Source organism: Osmerus eperlanus, chromosome 6 (genome assembly GCF_963692335.1).
Source record: "Osmerus eperlanus chromosome 6, fOsmEpe2.1, whole genome shotgun sequence".
NCBI classification, from domain to species: domain Eukaryota; kingdom Metazoa; phylum Chordata; class Actinopteri; order Osmeriformes; family Osmeridae; genus Osmerus; species Osmerus eperlanus.
Genome location: NC_085023.1, coordinates 10,092,163 through 10,103,778, shown reverse-complemented (window position 1 = coordinate 10,103,778; position 11,616 = coordinate 10,092,163). Strand labels below are relative to the sequence as shown.

At 40.7% G+C, this 11,616-nt stretch overlaps 2 protein-coding genes across 2 annotated transcripts; both read left to right on the top strand.

Moving 5' to 3' along the window:
* The first annotated feature begins 430 nt into the window (after positions 1-430).
* On the top strand, positions 431-3,153 carry slc18a3a (solute carrier family 18 member 3a). The gene has a single exon (XM_062463380.1). The coding sequence runs from the start codon at positions 896-898 to the stop codon at positions 2,444-2,446; it is 1,551 nt and encodes a 516-aa protein (XP_062319364.1). The 5' UTR covers positions 431-895; the 3' UTR covers positions 2,447-3,153.
* An 882-nt stretch (positions 3,154-4,035) lies between these two features.
* On the top strand, positions 4,036-11,465 carry chata (choline O-acetyltransferase a). The gene is made up of 15 exons (XM_062463376.1): positions 4,036-4,213; positions 4,535-4,640; positions 5,202-5,393; positions 5,544-5,662; positions 6,138-6,191; positions 6,440-6,620; positions 7,479-7,656; positions 7,827-7,996; positions 8,391-8,491; positions 9,081-9,209; positions 9,303-9,425; positions 9,533-9,674; positions 9,761-9,823; positions 9,924-10,061; positions 10,144-11,465. The coding sequence occupies exons 2-15, from the start codon at positions 4,593-4,595 to the stop codon at positions 10,558-10,560; spliced, it is 2,055 nt and encodes a 684-aa protein (XP_062319360.1). The 5' UTR covers positions 4,036-4,213; positions 4,535-4,592; the 3' UTR covers positions 10,561-11,465.
* Positions 11,466-11,616: the final 151 nt, after the last annotated feature.

Here is an 11,616-nt window from a genome sequence, read left to right as displayed (position 1 = left end):
TAAATTGTCTTATTTTTCAGTCCATGCGCACTTTGCTTCGTTTGCTTTAACCAAAAGTTATCTTGTAGCCTAAGGAAAATACCATATAGAAGTGAAGAAATGCAGAAATTGCTCCAAATGGTCATATAGGCTACATTGAAATAGTTTCCGTGGGCGATGTAAACCCCAAAATACCTGCCACGCATCTCATTCTACAAAGACAATAATATTCATTATAATAATTTGGCATGAAACCAAACATGAATAGAATGGCTCCGAGCTTGTCGGACAAAGGCACTGGCTTGGAATTAACACAAAAGACGCACATAGTGCAGTAGGCTATAAGAAACCACTGGGTGGCAAGCAAGGAGTACGTCACAAACCCTTGAAATGAATGGTGGTGACCTCCGAAGTCAACACACAGGAGTACATTCCTACCACCGGCAACAAAACCAGTCGCTGATCTGAGATGATGACATACACTTCGCAACGTTACAGGTGGCTGGAGAAGTGAATGTGAACGGCGGAGAGCGTTCAAGACTAAGGGGCCACAATTACGTTGAAAGTGCACTGAAAGCAGAGAAAGCTGCGAAAAAAATTCAAAATTGAGGGAGCGTGTTTTCAGGACCAGCACGTCACCTGAATGACGGAATACAAGACAATGAGGCGAGAGAGGACGACAGGAATAAAAAGCGTCCAAGTCACGAGAGTGGAAACGCGATTGCAATGACGGACTGCGCAAGGGAGACGTAGAGGTAAAGCGGAGAAAGTTGACCAGCTCATTAGAGCTCAAACTACTGCATGAAGAAGCAAGACAAAAAAACAAACACATGTACCCAGAGAGCCTTATCTGAGAAGTACAAACAACAGTAAAGAGTGGGTTTTATTTGGAGACAGAATAACAGAGACGGGAAACATGGAAACGGAAGGAACCACAGAGGGTGCCTCGGGCTTGGCACACACTGCCGCTATGAAATTGTCCGAGATGAGTGAAAGAACTAAACAGTTAGGTACTGCGATTCAAGATCCTGACCGACAGCGACGGATTATTCTAGTAATTGTTTGTATAGCACTTTTGTTGGACAACATGCTTTACATGGTTATTGTGCCAATCATACCTGATTACCTTGCAGATCTACAGCACGAGGCTGATTACGCCAGCGAACACCTAAGACATACCAATTCGTCCAACATCACAAAAGTAACCAAAGGCAACTTCGATTTACAGATAGGTGTGCTTTTTGCGTCTAAAGCGATACTACAACTTTTAATTAATCCATTGAGTGGCCCATTCATTGACCGAGTTGGGTATGACATTCCACTTTTCATCGGACTGAATATAATGTTTCTCTCCACCATGATATTTGCCTTTGCCGAAAACTATTGGACTCTGTTCTTGGCGCGCAGCATGCAGGGCCTGGGCTCTGCGTTCGCGGACACTTCGGGCATTGCCATGATCGCGGATAAGTACACAGAAGAGAGGGAGAGGAGCAGAGCCTTAGGCATAGCCTTGGCATTCATCTCTTTTGGGAGCCTTGTGGCGCCTCCCTTTGGTGGTGTCTTGTACGAGTTCGCAGGGAAGCGAGTGCCCTTCCTTGTCTTGGCCGCTATCTGCTTAATCGACGGGATCCTGTGCCTGACTGTGTTAAAGCCCTTTTCCAACAGAACTAGGGAGAACATGCCCGTGGGCACCCCAATGTACAAACTCATGATTGACCCCTACATAGCCGTGGTGGCGGGTGCCCTAACCACCTGTAACATCCCTCTGGCCTTCTTGGAACCAACCATCGCCAACTGGATGGAGGACACCATGCACGCTACCCAGTGGGAGATCGGCCTCACCTGGCTGCCCGCCTTCTTCCCACACGTCTTGGGTGTATATTTAACCGTCAAACTGGCAGAAAAGTACCCTCACTTGCAGTGGTTCTACGGGGCAATAGGTATGGTAGTCATCGGCGCAAGCTCTTGTACAGTACCAGCGTGTAAGAACTTTGGCCAACTGATGATCCCACTGTGTGGTATTTGCTTCGGCATCGCTCTTGTGGACACTGCGCTGCTGCCCACGCTTGGCTTCTTGGTGGACGTCCGCCATGTGTCAGTGTATGGCAGCGTGTATGCTATAGCAGACATCTCTTACTGCGTGGCATACTCCTTGGGGCCAGTGGTGGCCGGACAGATAGTGCATGACCTAGGCTTTGTTAAACTCAATTTAGGCATGGGGCTCGCCAACGTACTGTATGCACCGGCACTCCTAATTCTAAAGAACGTGAGCCAGATGAAACCGTCTTATTCAGAGAGAGACAACCTACTGGAAGATGGCCCCACCGGACTCTATGATACTATTAAGATGGAAGACCGCAAGAGAAAAAGGAAGGGTTTAAGTACCGCTGTTGACGAAAACGGCATTGAAACCTTTGCTCACCGGCCATACTCCGAGGAAGAATCCTCAGGAGGAGAATATGCATAAACAGATTAACAAAAACTGGTAGAAACTAGAAACAAAGTGCCCATGCAGCGATGTAATACATTTCGAACTCCAATGATCTAACCATACATAATCTAATAACGATTGTGTAACCAGAAAACTCCTGAACAATTCCCTGCATCGCAAGACAAATCCCTTTGGACAGTGTCATCTCAAGTTGCATTCACAGTGGACTCCTCTAGTCACTGAAATCGTTATTCATCTATGCGTAAAAGTGTCGTAAAAGATTTGTAAACGCTATTCTCTGTTCATAATCAATGTATCAAAATGGATTCCATGTCATATTCAGAGTTTCTGTGTAAATTATACATATTTTGTCAAGAAAATAACCAATAAATGTATGTCTATAAGTATCATATAATCTAAATATTTATTTTCCCAGAGTTGTGCTGCTAAAATCAATATGCAATATGTCACAAGACACTTTCATGAGGATGAAAATACATGGAACTGAGATGGAGCAACAAATCTGTGTCTAATTGGTTGTATTCTTCTGTATATTCTTTTAGATTTTATTTCGGGAATGCATAGCCTAAATGTATCATACAATCTCAAGTGTACATATGTATATTGTTGTACATAATTAAATTGAGAGTATGTGAAACTGTCAGCTGCTGTGTGTGCTTTTCTTGTCACGAATAGTTTACTTTGTTAATCAACTTTAAATGTTCACCATCCTTCCTCTCTCTTCCTGTCACAATGTTAATAAAAATGACTCAACAAGTTAATGGTCAAGCCAACAATTATTTTGGACAGAAAACGATTATAATCACATCTAAAAGATAAATAGACCAACATTTACAGTGAAATGTGAGTATGAATGCACACAAGCTCTATCTGATCTAAATAAATAACAGTACAGTAGACGAAAACATAGGCTATAGAGCTTGTGTGCATTCATTCAACAATAGAATATATCCCCAAAATAAACGTATGTAAAAGTTCCCTAGAAAGTGAAAAGGGTGCACAGAAAAAATATTTTTTTCTCAAATAATGATGTGGTTATTATTGACCTAAAAACATAAATGTGTACTATAATAACACAATGTAATTACTGTAAATACTACGGTAATTACAGTCACTCGGTAAATACTATATTTTCTTGTTCGGAAAGTCTGTAGTTAATGCATCTTAAGTCCGTCTTTCGAAAATAAGAAATCAATAAAACAATTAATTTTGACCAAGGCTTGGTCATTGCACCTAAATGTTCAGATGACTCTCAATTTGATTTTCTAGTTCTTTAAACATGACAAATATGGTAAATATGTATAAGGTCTACTGTCGCCTAGCCTAACGAGCTCACATACAGTAGCCTACGTTCACGCGGGCGTAAAAACTACCATTTGAGGAAAGAGACGCACCGCTGAGCCTCATTTGATTGAGCTAAAGTATAGGCCTACCTTCTAAGTAAAACTCAGCATACCACTGTAAAGACTACATCTAGATTCCATTAATATAAGGTGAGCTGAAGACGCAAACTGCTAAATAAACTTATGCGAATAACTCAGAATGGGGAGGAGCCTGGTCGCCAAAAGGGCTGGAGTAGGTACCCTCAGCATCTCTCCTGAGTTAACGGAGCGACAGTGGGCTTCCCATGCGGGGGATGCTGAGAATGACAGGAAGAAAGTGATCCTATTCTGGAAACATCTGGATATACATAAAAAAATGTCTTTATGGCAAATGGATATACAAGATTATTATACTTGGACTCATTGAAGATCCCAAGGAATCGGGATATTTTTATTCCTAGTAAGTGAGAAAATATACACTTTCATGTTTTACTAATCCTTGAAACTGATTCAGTGAAAATTGTACCGAAACCTCATAACTTTGTTGAAAGGTCAATTGTTTAGTAAAATTGTATGTAGTAGCTAAACACACTCAGTAATAAAGCATAAAACCTGTGTCTTAAGTCAAGTTAATAAAGATATAGAAGCAAAATGTGACGAGAACTCTATGTCGGTTAAGATATTGGTGGCGTAACGTGTTAGATATTGTTGGCGTAACGTGTTAGATAGAGCAACATGCATCAATATTAATGCCATATCTATTATATTCAAACATACGGAGAGTGGATCGCCTCCTAAAAGAATTGCTCCCTGCTTGACTGACCTGCCAAACTTCCAGCATGCCAGTTACAGACCGAGAACAATCGAAAGACCCATGGGACAGCGATGTAAATAAACACTATTTTACCCGAAAATGTCAAATAATATATTCAATTTCCTGAAGAATGATTATTGTAGACATATTTTGTAAGCATGTTTGAATGACAATGATTTTATTTAAAGACTGTATTCAAATATTATGATTATTTATACTGCACGTTATCATTCTGCTTGTCATGGTATCCATACATTTTTACACATACACAAAACAAGGACAAAAAAAATCAATGTCAGTGATGGGCCAATTATAAAATGTACAGCTCTTCAACTTACCATGCAAAATGTAGCTTGTCTTATAAAAATTGGATGTACCACAGCAGCAGCAAGCAGTCTGTGAATATCTATTGTTCATGTGTCTTTAAGCAGTTGATATACATAATTAAATTCCACTCTCAGAATAAACTCCTGAAATGAAAACCACACTAAAGGCACTAGTTAATGGATACATGCCATGGGATGTGAGAGAATAAAACTAATCTAATTGGAGTTGGCATAATTGCCATTGTGGTTAAATATTGATGAAAACATGGACCATTTTGGTGAAATCACCCTTCCCCATGTTTGGTCAGGGTCTGCCCAAGCTCCCAGTGCCTGCGCTGAGGGAGACCTTGGACAGGTACCTGAGGTGTGTGAGACACCTGGTTAACGAGGAGGATTTCAGGCGAACCCAAAACATTGTGGAGAAGTTTGGATCCCCAGGTGGTGTGGGGGAGCTGTTACAGACAACACTCTTGGAGAGGAGGGAAAACAAAGCCAACTGGGTAAATCTTATGACAGATAACGATCCACCATCTCGAATAGACATTTCGTTTTGTAAGTGTGTTTGTATTTGGTTGTGCTGTTTAAGAAGATTATGGATGTTTTCAAGTTTGGGTCACTTTTTATAAAGTAAGTAAATGTCTGTTTCCCAGGTGTATGACTATTGGCTCGAGGACATGTACTTGAACAATAGACTGGCTCTGCCTGTCAACTCCAGTCCTGTTATGGTTTTCCCAAAGCAGAACTTCAAGGCTCCCATCGACTCTCTAAGGTACTGAATCGACCACACTAAGAGTATGCGCTATTCATGGGCAAAGATACGTTTATCTGATAGTTTAAAGTCAATCAGGTGTTCACAGTTCATTGATTTAGTGTTTCAAAGTATTATTGGCCAAACCCTCCCTTGGTTAGAATTCATAGGCTGGCAGAGTGTACACAGAAAATCAGCTGTCATGGATGATATTTGGCAGAAATTGTCAACTTTTTATCAATGTCAGTGACAGATGGCATCATCACCCAAGGCCAGAGAGACCAGGGAGGCCAATGCATAGGTTAACGGATCAAGGCTTGTGGTTAGGCTAACATGCTGTTGTGTTATTGATTTGAAGCCTGGTCCATTCAGAAAGAGCATTATTCACACATAAGGCCATAATCAGTAAACGCTCATCAAGAGACAGGCCTAACTTGAATACCTTTGATCCATTTTTAATTCTACAGGTGGTATTGATTTTATTGCATTTCTCTAGGTTTGCTGCCCATCTTATTTCTGGGGTTTTGGAATACAAGACTCTACTCGATGGGTAAGTCAATGTACACTCAAGGGTTTAATTGCACATACCATTGAGGCACTTAACAGACTCCAGCTGTATCACCGGAGCTGCGATGGAACTAATGTCTGTATTGTGTGCCTAAATGTGTGTATTTGGGTGTGCATGCATGTTTGTGCATGTGTGTGTTTGGATGTGCGTGTGTGTGTCTTTGGTTGTCCATGTGTCTTTGGGTGTCTGTGTGTGGGTTGGGTGTGTGTTTCACTGTGAGCGTGGTACAGGCGAGCACTGCCAATGGACTATGCCCGGGGCCAATTGTCTGGGACCCCCCTGTGTATGGAGCAATACTTAAGGCTGTTCACCTCCTACCGCCTGCCAGGGACTAAGAGGGATACGCTGGTGGCCCAGGAGAGTAGTGTGATGACTGAACCTGAGCACATTATCGTAGCCTGCAAGAACCAGGTAAGACATAAAGGGAGGAGGCAGAGATACTCCTCTTCATTTTAAAAGAGTTTCATTACTGGGATTGAAACAATAGGCACAATCTAAGATTAGCTTTGGTGCATGCAACATATTGAATTAACAGGGTTGTTTTTCAGTAGACAAAGTGAAATGCTCAGCCCATTAATACATTTGAACAACAATGTTATCCCCCACTCATCAATCTTTCATTTAATTAAGCATGTCCGTGTTTGACGGAAATCAGGTTCGGTCAGAAAACATACATTGACTACACTGTGATGAACAACCACAAAAACTATTATAGCATGTATGAGGCAATGAGTGCGTATCAATATAATATGTCATCAGCCCAACCTTCAGTGTTGGCATTGAAATTACCATAAGAGAAGTCTTCCTGCGACAACCTGAAAGGTTTGTAACAATAAGCCACAAATGTATCGTAACACTGTTGTGCCCTTGATGGAGCAATCTGTCACATGTAAGGCATTTGAGAGACTAACCACTCTGAAAGGACCCATGGTGTTAATAAATTAATTTGTTCTCCCACTAGTGCTGTAAAATATCTGGTAGGAAAACATTTGAGCTGTATCATCACTGCCGAGTCCATCTGGTGAAATATCCCATTCCTAATAACACAACAGTTCTAAGACACACAACCAGCTGCTGGACTGTACAATGTGGGGGGAAAGGACGCAAAAGCAACTGCAAGCCATAACATAATACATTTTAGCTCCAGACAACAGAGATGGATGGGTTTTAGCAGATGATCTTCAGTTGTAATGCTGCTACCCTAAAATAATGACCCCCCCCCCCCCACCCGACACACACTTATACCTCCATCCCATCTCTCACCCCCAGTTCTTTGTGCTGGATGTGGTGATCAACTTCCGTCGGCTGAATGAGAAAGACCTGCTGACTCAGCTGGAGAAGATCGTCAAGATGGCTGACAATGAGGAGGAACGACTCCCTCCCATTGGCCTTCTCACGTCAGATGGAAGGACAGAGTGGGCAGCGTCTCGCAGTCTACTGATAAAAGGTCTCTGATCCTCATGAATAATACATCTGTTTTTTACAGGTGTATTAGGTGAATAAATATTGACCTGGTTGCCAGTGTTCATCAGAGTGATACCTACAGGAGATCAGATCAAGGGTTGAAGGTAACAGAAAGCATGACTTTTGCTTCTAAATGTTTGTGCTTGGGTTCAGAATCTACAAACAGAGACTCTCTAGACATGATTGAGCGCTGTCTGTGCCTGGTGTGTCTGGACACCTCCAGTGGGTCGGATCTGACAGACACCGACCGCGCCATGTTGATACTGCATGGGGGAGGAGGTGCCAAGAACGGCGGCAACCGCTGGTACGACAAGCCCTTGCAGGTAACGGTGGCCAATGGTCAAAGAAAGGGATTAAACCCTAATGCTAATATCATCCCCAATCATTGAAGGAAAGAGCGTATATGATGGCTTTAGGCATCCCATTTCATTCCTTACTGAAATCCAAAGCAATGTATTCAAAAAGGTACATAAGTGAAGCTCATTGAAGCTCAACTTTTATTTGGATAAAATCATTCATGTCACCAAATCACCAAATAACAGATAAATTGCGCAAGGTTGTTTGAATGTAAAAATGTATCTAAGGGGCCTTTCTCTCCATTCTGAGTCAAAACTAACCAAAAACATTTAATCAGATTGTCATTTAGAATTATTATGGCAAGAGGAATCTAAATTGTCTTCATATTGCTGACTCATTAAAACCATTGTGACTTTTCAGTTTGTTGTAGGGTCTGACGGTTGCTGTGGAGTAGTATGCGAACACTCCCCCTTTGAAGGAATCGTCTTAGTGCAGTGCTCAGAGTATCTGCTAAAATATATGTAAGTTCTTAAGCTCTGATTTATTCTCAAAATACAGGAGATATTGTCAAAGTGAGTCAAGTTAATCTGTTGTTGAAAAGACACAAATTGGACAGTGGACTTGAAGGCTGTTGGACTTCAATTAGGTAATTCATGAATACACCACATCCTATAGAGTTATACATCCAGGTCACTCTCTTAAATAAAATTGGTTAAATCTAAGTAGAAACAACACAGAAATCATGTTTGAGTTGAAATGACATGGGATTGATGTTTATGTGTAACTGCGTTCAGTCGGTATAATAAGTGAATCTGTTGGTTGTAGCTAGGATTGCTTTGCACTCTCTGCCTGGGGTGTTTTCAGGAGAGTGGTGCTAACGTGACCCTGTGCTGGGTCTCCAGGCTGGGGCCTCCCTGGTGTGTGTGGTTGTGTATTCAATCATATGTATAATAAATACATTCATTTTGCAAAAGAAGCTTAACCTATACACTTAATTCAAAAATTAATTGTGGAATGAATGTACTTTGGATTGATCAATTGGATTTGATTGGTTTTGGCAGAAGGATTTAAGGTTATGGCTTCTGTCCTCCAATGCCTCTACCGCCACAGGAAAGGGAGCCCATGTAAGATGGTGAGGGCTGACAGTGTGAGCGAGCTGCCTGCCCCAAGAAGACTCCGCTGGAAGTGTTCTTCGGAAATTAACAACCTCCTTTCCTCTTCCACCGAAAAACTACAAAGGTACATAAAAAAGGTATACCAAACAAACACCTTGCAAAGCAAGAAGTGCTAACACTGTTATTATGATATCTTCTTTCTTTTTTTTTTACTTAGGCTTACAAGGAATTTGGACATGAATGTCCACAAGTTCCTTGGTTATGGGAAAGAATTGATCAAAAAACAGAAGATGAGTCCGGATGCATTCATACAGATGGCTCTGCAGCTGGCCTACTACAGGTAAGCATTTCCAAATATGTAAAACTACCATGAGTCAGAATTCACAGAACTAATAGTTAAAATCTCAGAAACCGACCATAATAATGAACCCACTCAAAAAACCATAGGTGTTATGGGAGACCTGTTTCGACCTATGAGAGTGCTTCCATCCGTCGCTTCCGGGGAGGAAGAGTAGACAACATACGCTCTGCAACTCCGGAAGCCTTGGCCTTCGTCAAAGCAATGACTGATGGAAAATTAAGTCTCAGTGTGAGTTTTGAACTTAAATATATCAGTTTTTATCTGAAGATACATTTGTGACTTATTGTCATTGACCTTGCTATTGACTTATTTAGGACAAAGAGAAGATGGAGAAGTTAAGAGAAGCTATATCTGCTCAGACCAAATACACTATCCTGGTAAGATTAACTTAATTTATCTAGCTACCATTTTTGATAAGCAGTGACAAAATGTGATTAGACAGTCACTAAGTTAGTCTAATGCATCATGTTTTTCTAGGCAATTACAGGAATGGCGATAGACAATCATTTATTAGGATTGAACAAAGTTTCAGAGGAGCTGAAGATAGAGAAACCAGAGATATTCACAGACAAGACCTATCTGACCAGTAACCAATTTATTCTGTCCACTAGTCAGGTACTACTATCATAAACTTTAATACCATACTACATGCAAACATGTAACCTCGACAAAACTAACTCTTTGATCTTCCCTCTAGGTCCCAACAACAGTTGAGATGTTCTGCTGCTATGGACCAGTAGTTCCTAATGGGTACGGAGCCTGCTACAATCCCCAATCCGACTACATCATCTTCTGTGTGTCCAGTTTCCGAGAGAGCACTGAGACGTCTTCTTCAGCCTTCGTAAAAGTAATTGAGGAGGCACTGTTGGAGATGAAAGATCTGTGCAGCAAATCCAACAAGCCTGTGGAGCAGCCCAAGGCCCAAACACTGGAGACACACACACAAACAGACAAAAACTGGCAAAATAAAACACAAAAGACTGAGCAGAGCACGGTTCCAACACAAGGAGGGGTCCAGGCGAAGCCAACAGATCAGACTAAGGTGGAAGCCCAGACACAGACTCCTACACATGGAGAATCAAAAGCTGAGAAGAATAAGCCAGGTAAGCCATAGAGACCTCCTCAGGATGGTGTATACTTTTCTTGAAACCAAGTTGTATCTTCTGAGTAACCATGTTGTGTTGTGATGAATAACTGTTCATACATTACATACAAAAAATAACAATTGCACTATCTTGCTGGTTATATAGACCAGTAAAATATGTTATATACTTTAAGATGGGTATTTATTGAGGGCAGTTACATATAGTCAAGGTAAGGTGTCGATAATGTGAAAGTATTTTGAGACGTTGCAATATTGTAGTACATGTGTATTCATGTTGTTAAAAGAATAATATTATAATATTATAAGAACATCAATCAAATGTTATTCAGAAAACACGTTAGAATGTATTTGGATGTGCCTGTGACTAAATGGACCTTGCCTATTCAACAAGTCTGACTGCTATTGCAGTTGACGTGTCTTTGTTTCTTGTCTTGTACAGTGAATACAGGTGTCTCACTATGAAACATATCTCTATAGATCAGTGGTTTGTTGGAAAAAATAGGTATGGTCACATTGTCACTGCTGCTGATGTACAGTATCTGAGTGTGTAAGAAGAAAATGATTTTATGGTAGGCCTAATAGTAGAAGTCTTAACTCTTAAAAATGTATAATGTGAGCAATAGGTGTGCTGGTGTTTACTCACCCTATGTTTTATTGCAAGTGAACTGCAATAAATCCTCTCAAGGGATTTGTAAAAAAAAAGAAAAAAGAAAGAATTATATGGCAATTCCTATTCTGTGCTACTGAGCTGTTTGCCAATTGTCTCTGTGGTTTGCTATGTCAAATTGTCTTTCTATAAGTCCTGTTCTTGTCTCTAAATGTTACTACGGTATCTTTGTCAAAAAGATTTGTGTCAATACAACAAAAAGATATTGACCTAAACAATACTGTGGTACAACACATAAATATATATATATATATATTTGTACTTGTATGTACATACTTGTATGTTTAAAACTGGGTTAACTATAATCAATGGATAGAAGCCATCATAGCTGTCTGAGCATACAGTATTTAGTGAGTGCTGTTGTACTATTATTGAGCAAAACAGGCCAAGTATATGTT